Here is a 22,930-nt window from a genome sequence, read left to right as displayed (position 1 = left end):
ACTTTAACCAGAACAGTTTATTTCATTGGAACCTCTCCTCATTGATACCATATCTGTGGCAGGACTGGTGTATTATTTAGCATGAATTTGTATCTAGAGGTATGTAATAAAACTGTGTTTATAAAAAGGGGATCACTTTGTGAGTTAATTCTACTTCTAAAAATGCAGGGAACTTTATTTAAAGGATTTTATTAAAGAAATAAACTTTCAAACTTTGTTGAGAAACTGGCAAAGATTAGCTGGGGTCTCTTTCTTGAGATTTCTCTTAGGTTGTTTATATTTCATGTCCTTGTATAAGTGATTATCCTCACATGAAGGTTTGTTGACTCATGTAATTGTTTGCCTTTTGAGTAAGAAGTAACCTTTGTCTCATCATTTCTCAGTCTTGTGATCCATCTAGTGGTCGTTCTGTGTGATGACATATAGAAGTGTAGAAGAGGAAGGCTGTCAGATCTCAAGAAACATTCAGAATTACAATTATTTATGTTTTACTGTACTTACAAACCAATCATTCTTTCTGTGCTGGACTATGGTGATTGGTTGTATATGAATGCACCTGCCTATTGCCTGATCAAGTTAGATGCCGCCTATCACAGCACACTGAGATTTGTCACAAATTGTAAAGCACTTACTCATCACTGTACACTGTATACCAAGGCAGGTTTGCCATCACTTACTGTAAAGAGGCTCAGTCATTGGTACATGTTTATTTATAAAGCTTTGTTGGGTAAACTCCCGTATTATATCTGCTCTCTGATAACACAGAGAGTTGCAAGCAGCTATTGTCTGAGATCACATGATGTAGTATTGTTAGATGTGCCAAGAGCAAGGACTGTCTTACTGTAGGTAAGACAGCTTTTATGTGCGCAGCTCCACTTGCTTGGAACAATCTTCAGCAAGAATTGAAACTGAGCAATCTCCTTCCTCTGCATGTTTTTAAAGCTAGGCTAAATGAAATGCTCGTTGATACTATGGGCACTTGTAAATGTCTATAACTATGTAAATGTATCCTGTAAATATAATGTGTGATGTCCTTTATTGTTTTATGTTTCATGTGGAACCTATATGCTGCAGGTCTCCCTTGAAAAAGAGATCTATGATCTCAATGGGACCAATCTGGTTAAATAAAGGTTTGAAATGAAATGAAAAATGTAAGTTGAACATTGCTAAATCTTTCACTTTTTATGTGTTTTTTAAGACTCTCTAAATATGCACTTTTTTTCAGACTCTCTAAATACGCACTTTTTTTCAGACTCTCTAAATACGCACTTTTTAGTTTTTATCTAAATACCAAACAGATCACCCATTCTAGCCATGCCTCATATCCCTCTATTTCACTTCCTGTTTCAAAAGTGCTGATTTTGGCTATAAAGCTTTAACAAAAGCAACAGCAACAAAAAAAGGAGGGGGCTGAGCTCATGCGGGACCCGGCAGCTACTGTCTAAAATACTGCCGTGATGAAACGCCATATCATGGATCAGGGTTTTATTTTTTGACGCTGCGTGAGTTCCCCGACACGCATATTTATGTATAAAAGACATCAAAAAGTGCATTTTGCATGATAGGTCCCCTTTAACCAGAACAATTTAGTTTCTTTGAGACAGAGATTTTTTACCTTTTTCACCCAGGCAATATCAATCTAGTATTTTAATAATAGTAATATACAATGTAATGTCAAATAAGATCCTTTTAGATATGTGACTACTTTTGACCTTTTCCTTTTATCTATCCTCATTGATGCCCATTATATTTATTGCAGGACTGGTGTATTATTTAGCATTAGTTTGATCTGGATGTACAAAATAAAACTGGGAACTGATTAGATTTCTCACAAGAGGACCTCATTGTGAGTTAACTCTACATTTAAAACTTCATTTGAGTTGAGTTTTTTTAAGAAATAAACTCAAATAAGGAAAATGGATGCCGTTTCAAGTTAAAATATTAAACTAATTTCATATGAATACAAAAGCTGATGCATCAAATTCATACATTTATGAAGGATCTTAATTTATTTTTCTAATCTTGACAAATATCATTGACTTGTTATCCTTATATTATCATACCTTGAGTTGTTGGTATTGTTAAACCCCTTATACTTATGGGGATGAAATGACCTATAATGGGTATAGTTGATTTTAGCCATTTCACCCATCCCTCGATAGAGCTGAGGTCAAATAATTATAAACAATCAGATTTTTATTTAATGAAACTGCATTTTTCATACTATTTGTAGTTGTCAAAGATAGATAATTATTAATTAAATGCAGTGACTTCCTCTCTGTATATAGTAGTGTTCATAGGTAGTGGCAGAGTCCATCATTCCTGAGCTGGATTCATTAAAACTAAATAAATGTATCATGACATACAACTTAACGTTTGAACCAGACTAATCTGTTTAGTGTTGGATGCTCAAGTTACTGCTCACTCAGGTCTGTTGTTCAACAAAAAGTTTATTTTACAGGTTTTTTTATTTTACAAACACATATTCACAGATGTCTTGGATTCAAGTTATCAGTAATTAACCAAACAACCTTTTTACACAAAGTAGAAAATGTTGCTGGCATTTATTCTAGAAATGTAGTCCAACCTTTTATGCTGATACCAATTGAATACTCTATTCTGTAGACACTAAAAGAATGTAATATCCCTTATACCTAATAAAGGCCCCGTTACATTAGAAAAGTAAACATTTTTTTGGCTGCACAACAAATAGAAAAAACAATTTCATCACGCTGAAGGGAATATATTTCATGGTTTCAGAAACAGTGATTCCTTCTGGAAGTAAAACATAATGTTTGTTGCTTCATCAGATGTTTAAATAGATATTCTCCAATAAGATTAATGCAGCAATTTACAATGTTGACTTGTGTAAATCAATTTGCCAGAGTAAACAGATTCTGTAGAAAATAAGATGGAAGTTATATAGTTTTGATACTAAATATGTTTGTTTATTACCTTGAATGGAAATAAATCAATATAGGAGAAGTGATTAGTTTACTCTGACGGGAGAGATGATCAGAGGTGAAGAGTTTTTACCACCATCATTCATACTTGGGTTGAAGTATGGATAGAGTTTCTCAGTGAAGGAGCAGCCAGTAAAGGAGTAGATCAGAGCCGCAGCATCTACGTCATAAAAGGAGACCAGACCCTCCTCATAATCCACAAACACCCCCACCTTCTGAGGCTGAGACTTCAGAGAGAGAAGGACTTGAAGATCATCAAGAGCTTTGTACTCATTTCCATTCCTCAAACATATAGTCCAGCTAACATCTTTAAGGCTCGGTAAGATTATTCCCTTCCTGTTGATCGACTCTCTGACCACTCCTAAAGTCCACCCAGTCTTTCCTTTAACTTGAACCTCAAAGTAAAATCTGCCTGAAGAGAAACTCTGCTTTCCTAAAACACAAATACAATAAGAAAATCTCTCTGGGTTGTCTGGGAGATTCTTCTTTAAATCACCATGACTCACTTGTTTTCCACCACAAGACAGAAAAAGTCTGCGATGTGCTGTATTAGGATCAAGAGTCACATCCACTGCGTACCTCTGGACCCTCTTCAGCTCAGCTTCAAGCTGCTTCTTCATCTCTTTACTGAAAGTCTCCTCCAGCTGAACCACAGCTCTCACCACAGTTCCCTCATGTGATGAATGGATGCTGACCTCTGTCCAGTCCTTGGTGGGTGGAGCAACTTTAAGGGACATGAATCTTTGGAGAAGATGGAGGTGGTCTTCAGAGTGTGTGACCTGCTCCACCTCAGAGCTTCTCTTCTTCAGCTCAGAGATTTCCTGTTCCAGCTCTTTGATGAAATCTTCCGCCTGGTTTTCTGTAGTTTTCTGTTTCTCTTTGATCGTGTTGATGAGATTGGCCTGGCCTCTCTCAACAGACTCCTTCAGAGCAGTGAAGACCTGAACTCCTTCTGCTATCTCTCTGTCTGCTTCTTCCTTACTGAGTTCCACTGAGTGTTTGATCTCCTCAATCTTCAGTTGTCTCTTCTGGATCATCTGATGAATGTCTGTCTCAAGCTCAGCCTTCTCCCCTTCATATCCTTCTTTCAGAGGAACCACATCATGCATCTTGTGGTCTGAAACATGGCAGAGCATACAGACACATGTCTGGTCGGTCTTACAGAACAGCTCCAGAGGTTTATCGTGCTTCAGACACATCCTGTCTTCCAGGTTCTCCACAGGGTCGATCAGCTGATGTCTTTTCAGACCTGACATTGTCAGATGAGGCTCCAGGTGAGTCTCACAGTAGGAGGTCAGACACACCAGGCAGGACTTCAGGGCCTTCAGTTTGGTTTCAGTGCAGACGTCACAGGGAACTTCTCCTGGTCTGAAGACTTGTTGCTCTGAGCTGCTGCTGCTGCTGCTGCTGCTGCTGGCTTTCTGTTTAGCCGACTGTCTGAACTGAGCTACCATCTCAGAGAGTAAAGTATTCACTTTCAAATCTGGTCTTGTATTAAAAGCCTCTTTACACATGGGACACTGGCAGCTGTCACTTTTATCCCAGTGTTCAGTGATGCAGGTTTTGCAGACGTTGTGTCCACATGGTATAGTGACTGGATCAGTGAACACATCCAGACAGAGGGAGCAGAGGAACCGATCTTCTGATGGCAGATAGTTTGAAGCAGCCATATCTACGCCTGTAGTGTGAAAGCATAAAGAAAAACCAAGAAAAATAATTTGTTTCAAATAAATAAGTATGATTAATGTTCTTTTAAATATAAACTTAGGCCGAGTTTTTTTTTACTTGCTCAATGCCAGGCTGTAAGCAACTGCGACCATTTAAGTCATCTTATCTTAATTGATTCTGCACTGGAAAACCAGAAACAGATTATGTCCACATCCTGTTGCACAGACCATTTTATATTTAAGAATATATCGGTGCCTCACTCACGTCACTCCTGGACCTCTACAACACCCGCCTCACCCGCAAAGCACTCAGCATTGTGGGTGACCCCACCCATCCCTCCAACTGCCTCTTCACCCTCCTGCCTTCAGGGAGGAGGGTGAAGAGGCAGTTGGGTCACCCGCCCATCCCTGATGGGTGGCACTGATAACAAAGCTGTGCTAACTTGATAACAAAAAATTGTATTTCCCTTTTCCTGCTTCGTATAAAGAGCTTCCCGCTGGTTCTCCTGGGGACAACTTTTATATGAGACCGCTGGACAAAATCTAGGATGTAGAAACGTAGGCAGGAAAGCAGGAGTGAAGCTAAACTCCCAACCACAAAGATTCAAAACGGACACAGAGATTGTGAAAGAAGCTAGCAGAAGCTGTTAAAGTGGGCTACTGTATAGTTACCCTGAGGACAGATAGCCGTAGTTATCTTGTTTACACTTTCCAAAGTATTACATTAAGAGTGGAGCCTTCACCTGAGTAGAGCTAAAGTTTAGTGTTAATCTTGCTTGTTGAAAGTGTAAATATAATCAGCTGTACTCACCAGTGTTTGACAGAAACTCTGCCGTTGTTGAGAATGATCTGATGAATTCAGTTTGTATTTTCTTTGAGAGAAACAAAGACTTGCCTCGACTTCGGTGTGGCTGCCTCTCTTACAAACTTAACTTTTTGGGGTGTTACGTTGTAGCCAGGGTTCGAGTTATGTGGGAGCCAATGGGAGCTGAGCTCCCATAAGGAGGGGTCTGAGCTCCTATGAAAGCAGTGAAATCATACATCTGTAGGGGTCGCTATAATACATTACCAACAACCATTATTTTAATCAGAAATTATGCATGTGTCAATGTTAACGGGGTAAATAGGTTAAAACAAAAACATTTTTTCCAAAAGAACTACGCATCGTAGGCTATTGTATCTTGAATGACAATATGCCTGCACTTCACCTCCAAGGTGCGCAATAAATTATTGCGCAATCTATGCATGTGAACGTGCTGCACAAGCCGAGATGTGTTATGTGGTGTGCGTACTTGAAACTTTTCATATTTAATTTCTTAGCAAGTAGAGGGCTGCTGCTGCTGTGTGTGTGCGTGCGTGCGTGCGTGCACTTATGTTACTTTTAAAGACCCCCATACAACTCAGATTATAATTTGAACCCTGGTCGTAGCCCTCCTCTTTCCTGGAGTTTTCTAGCGCTTCCTGCCGGTTTTAAGAGTATTTTATTCTTCTTGTAAGGACATGATTTTGGTGACTTACAAGAATTTGCCTGGCTTAGCATGAGGTGTGTGTGGTCCAAATTCAATTATTGAGTAAAAGTTTTGAGGGGTAGAACAGAGCTGTGTAGAGTGTAATATTAGCAGACCAAACAAATAACTGGACAATTGTAAAAAAGGGCACATAAATATAAGTAGGGATGTCATGAGAACTGATTTTTCTGTTCCAAGTTGATGCCAACATTTAAAAAAACGTAATAATTTTGCCCCACATGTTTACGTTTTGCCCTCTGACGCAGCTGACCAGCCTTGAGCTGCCGTTATCTCCTTTAAGGAGGGGCTGCCCTAGCAAGTTGTCGTTGTTACCAGTTTGTGACCGGGCAACTCTCGATTAGAGATAGATATTGTTGTGGGACACCTGGAACACATCCTTCTCGGGGTGTAGATGACCCCGAGCCATATTCGACAACAAATGTGATTCAGTGTCCTCAGCTGTTTAGTCTATCTATTGAAGAATGTTGATTATTACACTCTGAACTAGTTCAAACATGGAGCTACAGGAGGGGTCTTCAGAATTGATTGTGTCAGAGCCGGCCCGAACCATTAAGCGACATAAGCGGCCGCTTAGGGCCCCCTAGCAACAACAACAAAAATGAAAAAATGAAAAAAAGAAATCTCAGTAGGCTATATTTAATTAATTTTGTTAATATGCCTTGATTGCCTATACTCTCGAAGTCATGTATTATATTATTGAGTGAATAATATAATACATTAACCGTGCTTTACCTGAACCTCATCATGACAGGAGAGAGGACGGCAGGAATGTAATTTCCCATGTTCAGTGAATGCAACAGAGGCAATACACCAGACCAACCAGAGAGTTGAATGGAAATAAACATCTGTCTTATTGGCTGACAGGTACCTATCCTGTGAGCTGTGACAATGTTTAAAATAAACTGTCAGTCAGACTCAGAGTTTTTGAAGATGGACATAAGAACATTTTTTCTTAAAAAAGACGACAATTCTCAAGTGGTAGCTCACACAATAACCCCAGAGCCACCGCTTGAGCCAGGTAAACAAGGTATGTAAATGTCAGTAAGCTTCGAAGTTATGCGAACATGTAAGCAAAGCATAAATTACAGCTACGTTGACGTTACTTTGAATCGCGGGGGTAAGCTAAACCGTTAGCAAGTAGCTATAGCTAGCCAGATATATTAAATACTTTGTCATACAATGTAAATGTAATGTTTTTTAGCGTTACCTGGTGATTTCAAAGAAAGCTCTCTGGGAAATGTTGACTTACTGTTCGATGAAGCTAGAAGCTACCTTACAGTACACAGTTGATCCGGAGTCCTGTCAGTTAAAGTGTTTCATAGTTAGCTTAGCTAAGCATCAACGTAGCACTGAAATATATGGATGTTATTTGACAGCATTTCTGAGAAAAAGTCAGCTGAAATAGTGGCATAGTTGCCACTGCTTTACGTGTCGACAGCATGTTTGAATGTATTTGCAGCAGTAGATGTGGCTGTTTGGCCACTGACGTTGCCATAACAACACCTGAATTTAAATGTGCAACCTCTTTTTGTGACAGATTTTTGCATGAAATTATAATTCTTCTGAATGATATTCCTATTGACAGCTAGTTTCTATGTGAACATTATGAGATGGACAGCCAGAGAGAATAAATGAAAAACAGCTATGACATACTGTACTATATCACAAAACAAGAATACAGTTTGAAAGGGGAGTGATTTGTAAAATATCCATAAAGAAAAATCTATTTACAGTTCTGTTTCATATGGGTGTTGAGAGATGTATCCATAGATCTCTTAATTTTGCTCTCAAAGTGCACCAGATTGATGCTTTTAACTTCAATATTTAAAAACAAATCTTCCCGGGGGAGCATGCCCCCGGACCACCCTAGAGGAGGTTAGGTCCACGGTGTTTACATGCTTATTTATACAATATGTGTGCTTATGCTAACATTATAAGACAAAAGTTGGTTCCGTGTAGTGTGTAGTGAGAACTAGAGTGAGGGGGGCCCCCAAGCCAAAGCTCGCTTAGGGCCCCCAAAAGTCTAGGGCCGGCCCTGGATTGTGGCATCTCAACCGTGTGGTCAGACCGTGGCCCTTTGAAATGTCTTTTGAATTCTCCGGTAGAAGCTCCAAATAAATCGTCAGTGTTTGCCATCAAAGCTCCAGCTCTCCATCGTGTCTCTTTTGGCGCATTCACACTGCAGCGCGGAGCTCGCTTTAAGCGTGCCGAGCCGTGCGGGGCCCGTTTTTGGTTGCGCTTACACTTGGCCTGGTTTTGGCCCGGGGCTACTTTTTCACCTTTTTTCTGGCCCGACTAAATCGTGGTTCTATCGAGGCCAACAAGCGGGGCCAACAACTGGGTGGAATATTTTAAACTAGTGACGACTGATGATTGGTCAGAGAGAATCGTCACAATTCTCGCGCAACTTAATCCCTAGTGTCGCATATATTAAGGGACGCTTGCAGCATTTTTGAAAACAGTGGACCTAAGAAGAAAAAGCCACATACCAAGAAGCAAGGACAAGATGGCTTCCACATCCTCCATTGTTGTTGTGTGTTTTGTGAGTTGTGTCGCATTGAAGATGACGTCTCCGCTCCGCCCGCCAAAAAGCCGATCGCCCCGCCTACACTGCGTTACTATAGTAACTACCCCAGTTCCTAAACTGTAATGTGAGCGCAGCATTAAAGTGAGCTGGGCCTAATAAGGCCTAACCAAACCGAGCGAGGCCTGCAGTGTGAATGCGCCATTTGAGTCCTGTTTCCAATTGCTTCAGAAGTTTCCCCCACAAATTATAAACATCCCCAAAACGTAGTGGTAATTGTTTTTATAAAGTACTGCAGGTACCAGAAGAGGGCTCGCATTGAGTTACACTATTATTCATCAAAGCTCTCTCCATTCACAATGAGTATTGGAGCAAATGTAGGATATTAAAAAGGGAATAATGGCCTGGACTTCCGAACAACAGCTCTATCTTTGATGTTTTTTTTACTATGGTGTTGAACGACTTATTGAGAACTGTTGTGTTTTACTGCTATTTGAATTGATTACTACTAAGATCAGGTAAGATGGACCTTTATTAGATTTATTAGATGTCTGGTGTTGTGATGCGCCTGGAAAGCAAACAATTACAAAATATAATTTAACCCATTTTTAGGATTAATCCAAAATAAAAACTGTTGTTGTATCACGTAAAAGATCCCCTCAGTTTTTATCTCCATCAGAAACATTTTGACATATTTATCCAACAACTGTTTTTATACTGTTCAACAAGTAAGGACAAATTTAAAAAATAAAGTATGGGCATTGTTGGACTATTACATAGACCACCATTTAAAACCACTTTTGTCCTTGGTCAACATGAGAGGTCATCCTGTACATGTGTAACAAACTGTGTCTCCTCATATATCAGGGTTTGGTTTACAGTACAGTGACTCCATGCTTATCTCTCCTTTGTGTTGTGCTCCATCCAGTGGACACTCTGCGCCAGAACACCAGGAAGTGGTGTACATGGATGCTGGTGTTACTGAAGTACAACCAGCTAATAGATTGATAATGGATCAAATAACACCAGCATTATTTTTACAATATATTTTAATTAACTATTTAAATTGTTTTTTTCAGATGATATAAAGCTACCCATTCTTAATTTGATTTACACTTCACATTAATTGTGTTGTCTTTGCCTTTTAACCAATGAAACTCAGTATGAATGAACACATATTTGCCTTGTTTGATATCCTTTAATGATTGGTACAATTCTTGAAATGTTTTAATTAATAAAGAAAGACAGATGATTCTTCTTGGTGGCAGAGTCCATCATCCCTGTGCTGGGTTGATGGAGGGTTTACAGGAAACACAATGCATTTGTCATAAAGAAACAACTTAAGTGTAAACCAGCCTTATGTTCAATAACTAGTTTATTTTACAGTTTTGATTTAACACTCACATATTTACAGATTACTTACACCAAGTCATTAGTAATTATCCAAATCACCTTTCCTACAAAAAGGACAATTACGTTGGCATGTATACTTTAATTTCATTTGTCACAAAAATGTTATATGCTAGTATAACAATAACAAAAACGGTGTTCTCTACATGTTGAAGGCAAGGAATAAGCAGAACCTTAATGACATTGAAATATTCCAACATGTGTTTTTTTGCTGCACATCAAATAATAAAAATAATTTTGCTTTAAAGTTATTTAGCAACATTCAAATGTGATATATTTGATAAGAAAAAGTGATTTATTCTGGAAGTGAAACATAATTTGTGTGGCTTCATCAGAGGTTTGACTGGATATTCATTCTCTACAAAGATGGATGCATCAATTTATAGTGTTGACTATGTAATGGGATACATCATATCAAAAATCTTAACAATTTAGTTTGAACCAATCCACACAGTAAACAGATTCTGTAGAAAATAAGATGAAATCTATACAGTTTTGATACTAAATATGTTTGTATATTACCTTGAATGGAAATAAATCAATACATGCAATAGGATGTGATTAGTTTACTCTGACAGGGGAGATGATCAGAGGGGATGAGTTTCTACCCCCATTAATATTACAGGGACTGAAGAGTGGGTAGAGTTTCCCATTGAAGTAGCAGCCAGTGAAGGAGTAGATAAGAGCTGCAGCATCTACGTCATAAAAGGAGACCAGACCCTCCTCATAATCCACAAACACCCCCACCTTCTGAGGCTGAGACTTCAGAGAGAGAAGGACTGGAGGAGCATCATTAGCTTTGTACTGTATTCCTTTCGTCAAACATATCATCCAGTAACCATCTTTTGGGGTCCGTTTGATCACTCCTTTCCTGTTGATCGACTCTCTGGCCACACCTATTACCCACTCGGTCTTTCCTTTAACTTGAACCTCAAAGTAAAATCTGCTTGAAGAGAAACTCTGCTTTCCTAAAACACAAGTATAATAAGAAAACCTCTCTGGCTTGTTTTGGAGATTCTTCTTTACATCACCATGACTCACTTGTTTTCCATCATCAGACAGAATGAGATCAGGATGTGCTGTATCAGGATCAAGAGTCACATCCGCTGCGTACCTCTGGACCCTCTTCAGCTCAGCTTCAAGCAGCTTCTTCATCTCTTTACTGAAAGTCTCCTCCAGCTGAACCACAGCTCTCACCACAGTTCCCTCATGTGATGAATGGATGCTGACCTCTGTCCAGTCCTTGGTGGTTGGAGACACCTTAAGGGACATGAATCTTTGGATAAGATCCAGGTGGTCTTCAGAGTGTGTGCCCTGCTCCACCTCAGAGCTTCTCTTCTTCAGCTCAGAGATTTCCTGTTCCAGCTCTTTGATGAAATCTTCTGCCTGGTTTTCAGTAGTTTTCTGCTTCTCTTTGATCGTGTTGATGAGATTGGCCTGGCCTCTCTCAACAGACTCCTTCAGAGCAGTGAAGACCTGAACTCCTTCTGCTATCTCTCTGTCTGCTTCTTCCTGACTGAGGTCCACTGAGTGTTTGATCTCCTCAATCTTCAGTTGTCTCTTCTGGATCATCTGCTGAGTTTGAACCTCAAGCTCAGCCTTCTCCCCTTCAGATCCTTCTTTCAGAGGAACCACATCATGCATCTTGTGGTCTGAAAAAACAGTGGAGAACATACGGACACATGTCTGGTCGGTCTTACAGAACAGCTCCAGAGGTTTATTGTGCTTCAGACACATCCTGTCTTCCAGGTTCTCCACAGGGTCGATCAGCTGATGTCTTTTCAGACCTGACATTTTCAGATGAGGCTCCAGGTGAGTCTCACAGTAGGAGGTCAGACACACCAGGCAGGACTTCAGGGCCTTCAGTTTGGTTTCAGTGCAGACGTCACAGGGAACTTCTCCTGGTTTGAAGACGTGTTGCTCTGAGCTGCTGCTGCTGCTGGCTTTCTGTTGAGCCGACTGTCTGAACTGAGCGACCATCTCAGAGATGAAAATGTTGACTTTTAAATCTGGTCTTGTATTAAAAGCCTCTTTACACATGGGACACTGGCACCTGTCACTTCTATCCAAGTTGTCAGTGATGCAGGTTTTGCAGAAGTTGTGTCCACATGGTATACTCACTGGATCAGTGAAGACATCCAGACAGAGGGAGCAGAGGAACTGATCTTCAGATGGCAGGTAGTTTGAAGCAGCCATTTCTACACCTGTAGTGTGAAAGCATAAAGAAGAAAAAAATGTGTTTAAAATAAACAAGTATGATTAATGTTCTTTTAAATATAAACTTAGGCAGAGTTATATATGGAATCATATACTTTTTGTGTGTACTTGATCAATGCCAGGCAGTAGGGGGGGGGGGTTAATATATATATATATATATATATATAGCGCCAAATCGAAACTGAAATAATCTATCTACGGTCACTTCTCACATTGAACATGTGCTCTTTTATTAAATAAACTAAATGCTTATGTTATTTATCCAATTTATGTGCATGTTTCAGTGTCCACTGCATTGCTTTGCGCATTCACATTCTCTCCTCCGCTCTGTTTCCGAAGGGCGGGGCATAGCTCCCCACACACACACATACGAATACACACACTCACAATTAGAGACAAGAGCAGAGGAAAGGAGGAGAACAACAAAGTGTAAAAAAGTCAAACAAATCTGCATTATGGCCCCGAGCTCTGCTGTTGGTCATCATGTAAGGACTCGTAATTTTCACATGTCCGCCCCACTATTCAAAATCCGGTTTGTGTCCCCACCCACTTTCAAATTCAATTATTATAATTTTTTAACCTCAAGCCGTCATCGTCACGGAGGAACACACAGCCTCTGTGTGTGGCCAACACGTTCTCACTCCCAACCTGTCACAAGTTGACGGTCGGTCAGGGCCCCTCCCTGTCACTCTATCCCGCACAGGGTACCCCTTAAGAGTCCGTTTTCAACGGGCAGGGCGTCCCATTGACTTGCATAGAGCTCCCTGAACGTTGGTAATAGACGAGTTGGGATCGCGGCGAAATGCTCTCCGCAGATCCATTCTCACAGAGTTTATCAACCTTTTTCTTACTCAATATCAAGCCACACTCATTTTTTTTTACTTCTTTATTTTAATTGAATAATGTAGGACTTTTGTTGCCGTCAGTTATGGGGAGAGTAGGGGCTCAGAATACTGAAATCTGTATTGTTTCATCGTTTTTTCCTTCACTGTAAAAAATGGCTGTGAAATCCACAGTTATTTACAGTGTTTGTGCACAGTAAATGACTGTATACCATTTTAGAGTATAATACCGTGTTTCCAACCAAAAATTACAGCAACTCTGGAGTTACTGTAGAAATATCAGTAGTAACGTCCCAACTGTATAAAATCACAGTAACCAACAATGTACTGTATAAAATCACAGTAGCCAACAATGTACTGTATAAAATCACAGTAACCAACAATGTACTGTATATAATCACAGTAACCAACAATGTACTGTAGATAATCACAGTAACCTACAATGTACTGTAGATAATCACAGTAACCAACAATGTACTGTATAAAATCACAGTAGCCAACAATGTACTGTATAAAATCACAGTAGCCAACAATGTGCTGTAGAAGATCACAGTAACCAACAATGTACTGTAGAAGATCACAGTAACCTACAATGTACTGTAGATAATCACAGTAACCAACAATGTACTGTAGAAGATCACAGTAACCAACAATGTACTGTAGAAGATCACAGTAACCAACAATGTACTGTAGAAGATCACAGTAACCTACAATGTACTGTATAAAATCACAGTAACCAACAATGTACTGTATATAATCAAAGTAACCAACAATGTACTGTATATAATCAAAGTAACCAACAATGTACTGTATAAAATCACAGTAGCCAACAATGTACTGTATAAAATCACAGTAACCAACAATGTACTGTATATAATCAAAGTAACCAACAATGTACTGTATAAAATCACAGTAGCCAACAATGTACTGTATAAAATCACAGTAACCAACAATGTACTGTAGATAATCACAGTAACCTACAATGTACTGTAGAAGATCACAGTAACCTACAATGTACTGTAGAAGATCACAGTAACCAACAATGTGCTGTAGAAGATCACAGTAACCTACAATGTACTGTAGAAGATCACAGTAACCTACAATGTACTGTAGAATATCACAGTAACCTACAATGTACTGTAGATAATCACAGTAACCTACAATGTACTGTAGATAATCACAGTAACCTACAATGTACTGTAGAAGATCACAGTAACCTACAATGTACTGTAGAATATCACAGTAACCTACAATGTACTGTAGATAATCACAGTAACCTACAATGTACTGTAGATAATCACAGTAACCAACAATGTACTGTAGATAATAACAGTAACCAACAATGTACTGTAGATAATCACAGTAACCAACAATGTACTGTAGAATATCACAGTAACCTACAATGTACTGTAGATCAGTGGTTCTCAACTGGTCAGGCCTCGGGACCCACTTTTTACTTGGTCAATACATCGTGACCCAACATTTTGAAGCACTCTATTGAATCTATTCGACAAAAAAACGTGCTGTAATACGCTTTACAGCATACAATATTAATACAAGTGAAGTACAGTGCATATATATCCCTTCACAGAACTAAAGTATGCTTTTAAAAAAGGTTTAATGAGATGATGGAATCAAAGCTGAACTATATAAAAAGGCACACATGCTGAAAACCCAACCCCAGCAGGGGGTTCTGCGGGGATTCTCCCCCAGGAGATTTTTAGAAATACTAACAAACTATGCATTCCGGTACACTCTGAGAAGAAAATAAATAAATCTATTACTACCCGACATATTAATAATATTTTATGCCATTGTTTGTTTTTCACTTTGTTCTGACATCTTGCTGCGAGAAGAGTGAAGAGGAGATGTGTGTCTGTGTGACTTACTTTAAATTGTGGGTAAGGGTAGATAGCTCCCATTGTTCTGTGACCTGTCAATCATCAAACCGGGGGTCATATTTCATTATGTGTTCATTTTTATCTGAAGTTGTACCCATGGATGTATAAAGCAGAGTTCTACTGCAAAGTTATTCTCCGTGGGGACTTCCGGCAACAATCTTGATTCTGATTGGCCAGAAGACTCGAAAAAAAACCTCAGCAAAGATATTTTATTGAGAAGATGATCACTACGTGACAGAGGTTTTCAAAACCGTTTATGGTCTCCGGTACTTCCAGTCCAACGCCGACTGCATGCACAGCGTTAGAAAATCGGGCCTTCAAAATAAAAGTTTGACTTCCCCCCCCCCCCTTTTTTTGTTTTGTTCTTCACTCACACATCCCCGACCCACTCGAAACGGGTCCGCGACCCACTTTTGGGTCGCGACCCACCAGTTGAGAACCACTGCTGTAGATAATCACAGTAACCAACAATGTACTGTAGAAGATCACAGTAACCAAAAAAGAAAGGACCAACCGAAAAACCCCATTTATAGCTCAAATAAACCAACATATTTTTCTTAATATATATAATCTTGATGCAGTGTAATTACTAGTTTGGCTGTACTTGATATTTTATATACTTAGTAGATATATATTATTTGTAAGACCCTATGTCGCCATCATCGGACCGCCCTCATCCCGACCTGGCAGCACCCCACCCCAAAGCAGTAAACCTAGGGGAAACACTGCACCCTGTTGCGCAAACCATTTTATATTTAAGATAGCACTGAAAGAAAGCTGTACTAACTTGATAACAACATTTGATTTATTTCCCTTTTCCTGCTTCGTATAAAGAGCTTCCCGCTGGTTCTCCTGGGGACAACTTTTATGTGAAACAGCTGGACGAAATCTAGGATGTAGAAATGTTGGCAGGAGTGAAGCTAAACTCCCAACCACAAAGATTCAGTTAAAGGTTAAAAGTTCTGAAAACGGACACGGAGAGATTGTGAAAGAAGCTAGCAGAAGCTGTGAAAGTGGGCTACTGTATAGTTACCCTGAGGACAGATAGCCGTAGTTATCTTGTTAACACTTTCCAAAGTATTACATTAAGAGTGGAGCCTTCACCTGAGTAGAGCTAAAGTTTAGTATTAATCTTGCTTGTTGAAAGTGTAAATATAATCAGCTGTACTCACCAGTGTTTGACATAAACTCTGCTGTTGTTGAGAGGGATCTGATGAATTCAGTTCGAGTTTTCTTTGAGAGAAACAGAGACTTGCCTTGACTTCGGTGTGGCTGCCTCTCTGACTAACTTAACTTTCATTTCTGGATTGTGACGTTGTAGCGCTCCTCTTTCCTGGATTTCTCTACCCCTTCCTGCCGGTCTTAATAATAGTATTGTATTCTTCTTGTAAGGACATGATTTTGATGATTTACAAGAATAAGGTGTGTGTGGTACGTGCCAAATTCATTTATTGAGTAAACGTTTTGAGGCGTAGCACAGAGCTGTGTAGAGTGTAATATTAGCAGACCAAACAAATAACTGGACAATTGTTAAAAGGGCACATAAATATAAGTAGGGATGTCATGAGAACTGATTTTTCTGTACCAAGTTGATGCCAAAATCCCCAAAACGTAGTGGTAATTGTTTTTATAAAGTACTGCAGGTACCAGAGCAGGGCTCGCATTGAGTTACACTATTATACATCAAAGCTCTCTCCATTCACAATGAGTATTGGAGCAAAAGTAGGATATGTAAAAAGGGAATGGCGACCCGTTTTAAATCACTTCCTAACAACAGCTCCATCTTTAAAGTCTTTTTTTTACTATGGTATCATATCACCTAATGAGAATTGTGGTATTTTACTGCTTTTTGAATTGACTACTACAAAGATAAGGTAAGATGGACCTTAATTAGATTTACTAGATGTCTGGTGTTGTGATGTGCCTGGAAAGCAAACAATAAAAATTAAAATCGAAAACACAATTTTAGGATTAATCCAAAATATAACTGTTGTTGTATGAAGTAAAATATTCACTCAGTTTTTATCTCTAACATAAACCTTTTGACATTTATCCAGCAACTGTTTTTATACTGTTCAACAAGTAAGGACAAATTCAAAAAATAAAGTATGGGCATTGTTGGACTATTAAATAGACCACCATTTAAAACCACTTTTGTCCTTGGTCAACATGAGAGGTCATCCTGTACATGTGTAACAAACTGTGTCTCCTCATATATCAGGGTTTGGTTTGCAGTACAGTGACTCCATGCTTATCTCTCCTTTGTGTTGTGCTCCATCCAGTGGACACTCTGCACCATAACACCAGGAAGTGGTGTACATGGATGCTGGTGTTACTGAAGTACAACCAGCTAATAGATTGATAATGGATAAAATAACACCAGCATTATTTTTACAATTTATTTTAATTAACTATTTAAATGTTTGCTTGTTTCAGATAATAATAATAACGTCACCCATTCTTACTTTGATTTACACTGCATCCAATACAATCCATTTTATTTCTATAGCACATTGAAAAATAACAGAGTTGAACAACACCTGTAGCATATTCTATTGTGTTGTCTTTGCCTTTTAATCAATGAAACTTAACAACAAGAAATAATAGTTTCATTAATGTCTATGTTTGATATTCTTTAACCTGTTAAGCCCCGAGCCTGTCTTTCAGGTCTCAGGCTCAAAAATGACATTCCCAGAACAAATGACGATATCTCCAATTCTAAAAGGGGCAAATTAATAATCTTTTTTCTCAAAGCCATGATAAACCTGTGAGTTGGATGTAGAAAAGTCAGAATCAATATAGATCTTTTTATTTTAAAGTAAATTCAGATTGAACATAGTAAAACTATTTAAATTATAGTGTCCATCAAAAAAAAAAAAAAATTACTTATAGTGAAAACCACCCTTGAATGATTGGATAGTAGACTAAAAGCTTTAGGAATCCAAACTATAACATATAAGTACCCTGTATAAAGATTGATGCAAAACAAGTGACATTTGACTTTTTCAGAGAGATTTAGAAACCACTTCTGGGGTCATTTGGGTGCATTTTCCATATCTCTGGCCAATATAATCGAGGGGAAGTTCCTAAAAATCAATCTAACCATTACTCATTGGTGAATGAGTGATGCCAAGCCAGATTGCCAAAAACAGGAAGCTGTCATACACTCTCGTAGCTATGATAGCAGCTACATAATGAAAACTCAGTTTTTGACATAAATATGAGGATGGATTATCAGTAATCATTTCAAAGTGACAAAGACACATTGGATTAACCTATGGATTAATCTTCAGCAGCGTTTTTATCGTTTTAATGCCATTGAACACAACTTTTGATCAGAACAACAGCGACGGTAAGACTATTTCCCGTTTTTGCTCCGTAAAGCTATGTCGTGTGATGTCTGTGTGCTTCCCCTGTCACAAGTTCTGATCGCTCAATGATGATACTTATACATCTGGAATCTGTGGAATCTCAGCTTGCTAGCTAATATCTTGTTTGTGCATATCCAATAAGTAATAAAGTATTTATACCATGGGTTCTGTGCTAACTGCGTTAGCATTTCTTCGCTCAGGGCTCATTTAGACGCTTCTTGTGAGACTTGTGTTTTGTTTCGGTAAAAATGGTTCATATCGTCAGTTAGCTGAGTTTCTTCCCGTTAAGTGGGTATGACACATTCATAGTTTATTAAATGTTAAGATGCCCTAAGACACAGTTTTGTGACATAATGGGGCTTAACAGGTTAATGATTGGTACAATTCTTGAAATAGAAAGACAGATGACGCTTCATGGTGGCAGAGTCCATCATTCCTGTGCTGGATTGATAAAGGGTTTACAGGGAAACCAATGCATTTGTCATAAAAAAAAAAAAAACTTAAAGGTGGGGTAGGTCATTTTGGAGAAACCAGCTCGAGTGCGCTAGAATTTGAAAATACACAGCCGGAAAAAATCTGCCACTTCCTTACAGAGCTCCTCCTCCAACACACACGAACGCGCACATGACCAATGAGGGCACGAGATAAGTTTGTGCACAGATGGAAGGCTGACAGGCAGGTAGGCCATCCAGTTATTTTAGCCGGACCGGCTAAAATGATTGGTCGTGCTTTTTACAGTACTACGGCTTCCACAGATGAAATGTTTTAATGGATTTTTTGTCAAAGCACTTCAGATATTCATTACTATCGGGATGTTAAGAGCATTCCATGGAATATAACATAAAGTGTATCTCGAGCCGGTTTCTCAAACTTACCTACCCCACCTCTTAAGCCCCAAGCCATTTTTTCAGGTTTCAGGCTCGAAAATGACATTCCCAGAACAAATGACCATATCTTCCCTTCTAAAAGGGTTAAATTAATAATCTTTTTTCTCAAAGTAATGATAAACCTGTGAGTTGGATGTAGAAAAGTCAGAACCAATATAGATGTTTTATATTTGAAAGAAAATTCAGATTGAACCTGGTAAAAAACTGTAAATTATAGTGTCCGTCCAAAATATATGTTGTACTTATAGTGAAAACTGACCTTGGATGATGGGTTAGTAGACTAAAATCTTTAGGAATCCAAAGGACAACATATAATAAGTACCCTGTATCAAGATTGATGCAAAACAAGTGACATTTGACCTTTTTAGACAGATTTAGCAAAAAAACCTCTTCTGGGGCAATTTGGGTGGATTTTCCATATCTCTGCCCCACTTTCTTCGATTTTGACATGTGACATCTCTTTCTGATCGTTAGAGCTAATAGAATGGAAGGGAAATCATCCCTCACACACTCATGTTAAAAAAAGAAGATGCCGTCTTCGCGCATTCAATGAAACTACAGAGCGTAGGAATGGCCTACTCTACTATTTTTAAACGGAATTGCAGTTTTATTGCTTATAGATTATCAGAACATTTCAAAGGGGACACAGCCACATTGGATATTAACCTATGGATGAACTACATCATCGTTGTTATCGTTGTAATGCCATTGAAGACCAGTTTAGAACAGACAAAGACGAAGGTAAGCCATGTTAGCGTTGTGGGCTACCTAGCGCCACTTGTTTTGATGTACTTTTTTGTTGATAACGTCGCAAGTTTGTATCTTTCAGTGTTGAGGTGGGCACCGTTAGATTCGGCTTTACGATCATAAACGATGTGTTGGATGTGCACCTAGGATAAGTAATAAGGGAGCTAGGAGTGATTTTCTGTGCAGTAATAGGCTAGCATTTTTCGCTTGGGGCTAATTCAGAGGCTCACTGTTAGCATTGTGTGGTTTTTTAGAAAAAAAAATGAAAAAGATCAGTTAAATGAGTTTTTTCCTGTTATATGGATATTAAATATTCATAGTTTATTAAATATTAAGGTTCCTTCGACATTGTTTCCTACAAATGACGCAATTTCGGCCCCGGAACCGGGTCCGTGGGGCCTAAGAGGTTGTAAACCAGCCTTATGTTCAATAACTAGTTTATTTTACAGTTTTGATTTAACTGTCACATTTTTATAGATTACTTACACCAAGTTATTAATAATTATCCAAACCACCTCTCCTACAAAAAGGACAATTACTTTGGCATGTATACTTTAATTTCATTTGTCATAAAAATGTTATATGCTAGCATAACAATAACAAAAAGTGTGTTCTCTACATGTTGAAGGCATGGAATAGGCATAGCCTAATTGACATTGAAATATTCCAACATGTGTTTTTTCGGCTGCACATCAAATAACAGAATAACTTTTCTTTAAGGTAATTTTGCAATATTCAAATATTGAGACTAAATATTTATGTTTGTTACCTTGAATGGAATCAAATCAATACATGCAATATAATGTGATTAGTTTACTCTGACAGGAGAGATGATCAGAGGTGAAGAGTTTTGACCACCATCTTTATTACAGGGACCAAATAATGGGTAGAGTTTCTCAGTGAAGGAGTAGATCAGAGCTGTAGCATCTGCGTCATAAAAGGAGACCAGACCCTCCTCATGATCCACAAACACCCCCACCTTCTCAGGCTGAGACTTCAGAGAGAGAAGGACTCCAGGACCAGCACAAGCTTGGTACTCATTTCCATTCCTCAACAGTATCATCCAGTAACCTTTCTGAGGAGACGCTGTGATCTGTCCCTTCCTGTTGATTGACCCTCTGGCCACTCCTAAATCCCACTGAGTCTTTCCTTTAACCTGAACCTCGTAATAAAATCTTGCTGTGTAGAAACTCTGCTTTCCTAAAATGCAATTACAATCAGAAAATCTCTCTGGGTTGTTTGGGAGATTCTTCTTCACATCACCATGACTCACTTGTTTTCCATCATCAGACAGAATGAGACTGGGATGTGCTATATCAGGATCAAGAGTCAAATTCACTGCGTACCTCTGGATCCCATTCAGCTCAGCTTCAAGCAGGGGCGGACTGGGACTAAAATTCAGCCCTGGAAACTGACCCATTGAAATGTCAAAAGTTAGAAATTGCAGCAGCCATATCTACTACACCTGTTGTGTGAAAGAAGAACATTTTATTCAAAATACAGTTATTTTTTTTGAAAAAAAAGAGGGATTTAATTGTATATGCTTTGTTTTGACATCTAACCATTCATGTCATGATAATAACTTCAAGATGGCTACCATGGCAATACACAATGAATATGTCCATAAACCTGTTTTATAGACTAGGGCTTGGTGATATGGAGAATATAAAACATCACAACGTTTTTCACTAAATACCTCTAAGTCATATTGTTGGCTTTGCTATTTGTGCACACATTTTTTCACGTGTATATTTTTGATAAATCATCATAATAATCAATGGTGATATAATGACTAAGTGGGTCAACACAAATAATAAAACTGATAGAACGGTCTGGTAATTTAAGAACAAGACATAACTTTATTGTAATGCAGACTTTAAACCAGGAAATGACACTCGTGCAGTTTTACCGAAATCCATGATTATGTCTACTCTCATCATCTGGGCCCAGTAGTTCAAAAACTTTTAATCTCAATCAGATCCGATCAGATTTTGAAATCCCAGTTTTTTGTGATCCAGGATCGGACAACTCGGCCAGATTTTGTCCCAGTATTTCAAAGCAATCCAGGATAGGATCACCCTGATCCAGATTCAGACTTTTCAAGATGACTAGATCCTGAATATCAGTGCTTTAATCCTACCAATCTCCATCTAGTGGATATAAAAAAGAATACAAGGAAGACAAGAGACCCAATTGCAGAGACATCTATAATGTCTAATTATATTTTTAAATACATAAAGGACATCAAATCATAATGGAATAACAAAAAAGAACTCCCACTAGGCCCACCTATGGATTTCCCTCTAAATGAAAGACTGACTGGTGGTGCAATGCGAGATGCTATTCTCCGCAACTACTTTTGAAAGGTGTTGACAGATGATGGACTTTTAAAAATTTTTTTATTTAATCTAAATTATATTTGTGATTGACAATCTTTGTTGTGATACTTTTATGAGCATAAACATTTATGTCATCAACATTTGGTTGAAAACAAAATAGGCCACCACAAACGTGACCAAAAAATGAAAAATATTGATTTGCCATGAAGGCTAAAAATGGTGCATTATTTCAGTTAAAAAACGTTGCCATCTTATTTGTATTGAAACCTATTTTTAAATAAATTGCACAATACATTTTGCTCTGGTAATCCACTGGAAATCCAATCTTCTGGGCCCAGGAGTTCAACACTTTTAATCCCTATCTGATCAGATCAGATCAGATTTGGATTTTGGGTAGTTCAAAACCAAAAAACTGGATTAGGATCACTTTGATATCCGATCAATCCAAGCTTTAATCTGGATCAAATCTTGAAAACGGGTAGTTCAAACCGACAACACAGGATTGAGAGGGGTGGATTTCCAGTGGATTACCA

The 22,930-nt window shown here is 38.6% G+C and overlaps 3 protein-coding genes across 3 annotated transcripts in view; all 3 read right to left on the bottom strand.

The window, feature by feature from the left end:
* LOC307043138 (E3 ubiquitin-protein ligase TRIM21-like) overlaps positions 1 to 22,930 on the bottom strand; it is a 49,252-nt gene that overhangs the window by 5,157 nt on the left and 21,165 nt on the right. The window lies entirely within an intron of this gene.
* LOC307045426 (uncharacterized protein) lies at positions 2,433 to 16,352 on the bottom strand. The gene is made up of 3 exons (XM_079691099.1): positions 16,226 to 16,352; positions 10,657 to 12,297; positions 2,433 to 4,641 (listed from the first exon to the last, which is right to left on the bottom strand). Exons 1-3 carry the CDS (start codon positions 16,236 to 16,238, stop codon positions 2,990 to 2,992), a joined length of 3,306 nt encoding a protein of 1,101 aa, XP_079547225.1. The 5' UTR covers positions 16,239 to 16,352; the 3' UTR covers positions 2,433 to 2,989.
* LOC307045420 (zinc-binding protein A33-like) lies at positions 20,867 to 21,478 on the bottom strand (the record flags this gene model as incomplete). The annotated part of the gene is made up of 1 exon (XM_079691083.1): positions 20,867 to 21,478. One exon carries the CDS (start codon positions 21,476 to 21,478, stop codon positions 20,867 to 20,869), a length of 612 nt encoding a protein of 203 aa, XP_079547209.1.

This window comes from Notothenia rossii, assembly GCF_949606895.1.
Source record: "Notothenia rossii genome assembly, chromosome: 1".
In the NCBI taxonomy this organism is placed as follows: domain Eukaryota; kingdom Metazoa; phylum Chordata; class Actinopteri; order Perciformes; family Nototheniidae; genus Notothenia; species Notothenia rossii.
The sequence above is the reverse complement of the archived record's forward strand: the minus strand, read 5'-3'. Positions and strand labels throughout refer to the sequence as shown.

Excerpts from the sequence above, each read along its gene's own strand:
- LOC307045426 (XM_079691099.1), bottom strand. Across the intron at positions 4,642-10,656 it reads CTCCCCTGTCAGAGTAAACT|GCGTAGATATGGCTGCTTCA; the intron begins AATCACATCCTA and ends TTCACACTACAG.